At 49.9% G+C, this 3,025-nt stretch overlaps 1 protein-coding gene across 1 annotated transcript; it reads right to left on the reverse strand.

Annotated features, from left to right (window-relative positions):
• Positions 1 to 27: 27 nt before the first annotated feature.
• On the reverse strand, positions 28 to 2,476 carry EMWEY_00053860 (hypothetical protein; the record flags this gene model as incomplete). Its single annotated transcript, XM_013477626.1, has 1 exon — positions 28 to 2,476. A coding segment is annotated over one exon (2,449 nt), but the record flags the coding sequence as incomplete, so codon positions are not given.
• Positions 2,477 to 3,025: the final 549 nt, after the last annotated feature.

Consider the following 3,025-nt stretch of genomic DNA (forward strand, 5'->3'; position numbering starts at 1 on the left):
CTGCTCCTGCTGCTGTTGCTGCAGCAGCTACTGCTGTAGGGGTTCACCGCTAGGCTGCAGTTTACCTCTGACCTTTAGAGGAGCAGCTGTCTTGCGGTGCTGCTGCCTCTGCTGCTTCTGCTGCTGCTGCTGCTGCTGCTGCTGCTGCTTGCGCACCTGCTGCTGCTGCTCCAGGCCTTCTTCGTGCAAGCCTTCTACCTGATGCTCATCTTGCTGCTGCTGCTGCTGCTGCTGCTGCTGTTGCTGCTGCTGGTATCGAGGTTCCCTGTGTCTGTCTCGATGCTGCTGCTGCTGCTGCTGCTGCTCGTGCTCTAACTGAAAGAGGCGAGACACAGCAGCAGCAGCAGCAGCAGCAGCACGCTGCGGTCTCTTAGGGGCTTCTGTACTTTCCCCCCAATGTGTATAACCCGAGACCTTGCTGCTGCTGCTGCTGCTGCTGCTGCTGTTGCTGCTGCTGCTGCTGCTGCTGCTGCTTGCGGTGGCCTTCGCGGTTGCGGAGTTTGACGGCGGTAGCCAATCCTCCGAAGTGGTAGTTTCGCTGCTGCTGCTGCTGCAGCTGCTGCTGCTGCTGCTGCTGCTGCAGTGGCTGCTTGGCTTCGTGGATATATTGGATTGCCCTTGGCGCCGCAGCGGTCTTCCTCGTCGAGCAGGTACACCGCTGCTGCTGCTGCTGCTGCTACTGCTGCTGTTGCATATGTTGCTGCTGCTGCTACTACAGATATTGCTGCTGCTGCTGCTACAGGTATTGCTGCTGCTGCTGCTGCTACAGGTATTGCTGCTGCAGGAGCTAGTGCTGGTGTCACTGAGTCTACGCCTCTTGCGGCCGCGTTGCTGCTGCTGCTGCCACAGCGTGTCTGCTGCTGCCTCAGCTTCTGTATGAGTATCTAGCATCTGCTGCTGCTGCTGCTGCTGCTGTTGTTGTTGTTGCTGCTGCAGTTGGGCTTCCCCAATGGGTGGGTGAGAAGGAGAAGTAGTAGCAGCAGCAACTGCTGCTGCTGCTGCATCACCACAATGAATTCTTGGACGTCCCCTTGGCCTCGTGTGGGGCCCAGCAGCAGCAGCAGCAGCAGCAGCAGCATTTGCATATTTGTCGCTGGTAGCGAGTACATCAGCAGCATCAGCAGCAGCAGCAGCAGCATCAGCAGCAGAATCAGCAGTAGCTGCAGCAAGAGCAGCAGGAGTATCCGTTTCCATATTGCCAGCAGCACCAGCAGGTGCTGCTGCAGCTACATTTGCTGCAGCAGCAGTAGCAGCAGCAGCAGCAGCAGCAATTGGACTAGCAGCTAGATTGCTGCTGCATGCAATTGAATATTTTTTATGTTTTTCTTGTTGTGTATAAACACTCCTTGGTGAAGAAATTAATTCATTATTTCTTCCTTCTCTCCCTCCTGCTGCTCCTGCTGCTGCATTTGCTGCTGCTGCTGCAGCAGGAGGAGGGACAACAGCAGTAGAAGTAGTAGTAGGATCGTTTCCTGCAGCAGCTGCTGCAGCAGCAGCAGCAGCAGCTGCTGCTGCTGCTGCAGCTGTCGCCTTTCGAGTTTGTTTGATAGGAGAATGTTTTACATCTGTTGTTGCATTTGCTGCTGCTGCTGCTGTTGCTGCTGCTGCTGCTGCTGCTGGTGCCTCATTCTCTGCTGCAGCTGCTGCAGTTGCTGCAGTTGTATCTGCATGCCCTTGTTTCCTTGTATTATTTTGATTATTTCTTCCTCCTCCTCCTTTGCCAGTACCTAATGGGGGCCCCCCTCCTCCTTTAATAGTTGATGGGGCCCCCCCTCCTCCCTTATTACTAGTACTACCTGATGGGGGCCCCCCACCTCCTCCTGCCTTACTACTATTACTACCTGATGGGGCCCCTACTCCTCCTCCTCCTCCTCCTCCTTTACTACTAGCTGTTGGGGCCCCTCCTCCTCCCTTACTACTATTACTATTACTAGTAGCTGTTGGGGCCCCTCCTCCCTTACTATTACTACCATTACAACCTGATGGGGGCCCCCCACCTCCTCCACCTCCTCCACCTCCTCCCTTATTATTAATAATAGGGGCCCCCCCTCCTCCTCCCTTACTATTATTATTATTATTACTAAAATTATAATTCCCTCCCCCTCCTTTCCCATGACAATTAACATTCCCTCCTCCTGTTCCTCCTCCTCCTGTTCCTCCTCCTCCTCCTCCTCCTGTTCCTCCTCCTCCTCCTGTTCCTCCTCCTCCTCCTCCTCCTGTTCCTGTTCCTCCTCCTCCTGTTCCTCCTGCCTTATGACAATAACTATTATTATTACAATAATTACTAATGTTTCCCTTAATATGAATAGTGCCCCCCTCTCCTCCTCCCTCTCCTCCCTCTCCTCCCTCTCCTCCTCCCCTTCCTCCTCCTGCTGCTGCTGCTGCTGCTGCTGCTGCTGCATTGAATTCTTGTTGTAGTCTATGTACGAATTGTATAGCTAATGTTTGTGCTAATGTTTTACCATATCTTTTGCTGCTGAATAAACGACATAATGTACCACCAGGTATAATATATGATCTATTACGTATAGTACGTAAAAAAGATGTACTACTACTGCTGCTGCTGCTGTTGCTGTTGCTGTTGCTGTTTGTTGTGGTGCTGCTGCTGCTGCTGGTGCTGCTGGTGGTTGCGGTCCTGCTGATAGTCCTATTGTTATTGTTATTGTTATTGTTATTGTTGCTTGTTGTTGTTGTACTTATGGTGGTACTTATGGTGGTGGTGGGGTTGTTATTGGTGGGGTTGTTGTTGTTGGTGGGGTTGTTATTGGTGGGGTTGTTGTTATTGGTGGGGTTGTTGTTGTTGTTGGTACTATTAATTGTTGTATTAATAATGGTTGTATTAATGGTGGGGTTGTTAGTGTTTATTGTTATTATTTGTGTGTTATTATTGGTGGGGTTGTTGTTATTATTATTATTATTTATATAAGAAGAAAGAGAAGAATTAATAATATATTTATTATTATTAATATAATTATTAATTATATTATTATTATTATTATTATTATTATTATTATTATTATTATTA

Source organism: Eimeria maxima, genomic scaffold (genome assembly GCF_000499605.1).
Source record: "Eimeria maxima Weybridge genomic scaffold, Emw_scaff1572, whole genome shotgun sequence".
Lineage (NCBI taxonomy): Eukaryota > Apicomplexa > Conoidasida > Eucoccidiorida > Eimeriidae > Eimeria > Eimeria maxima.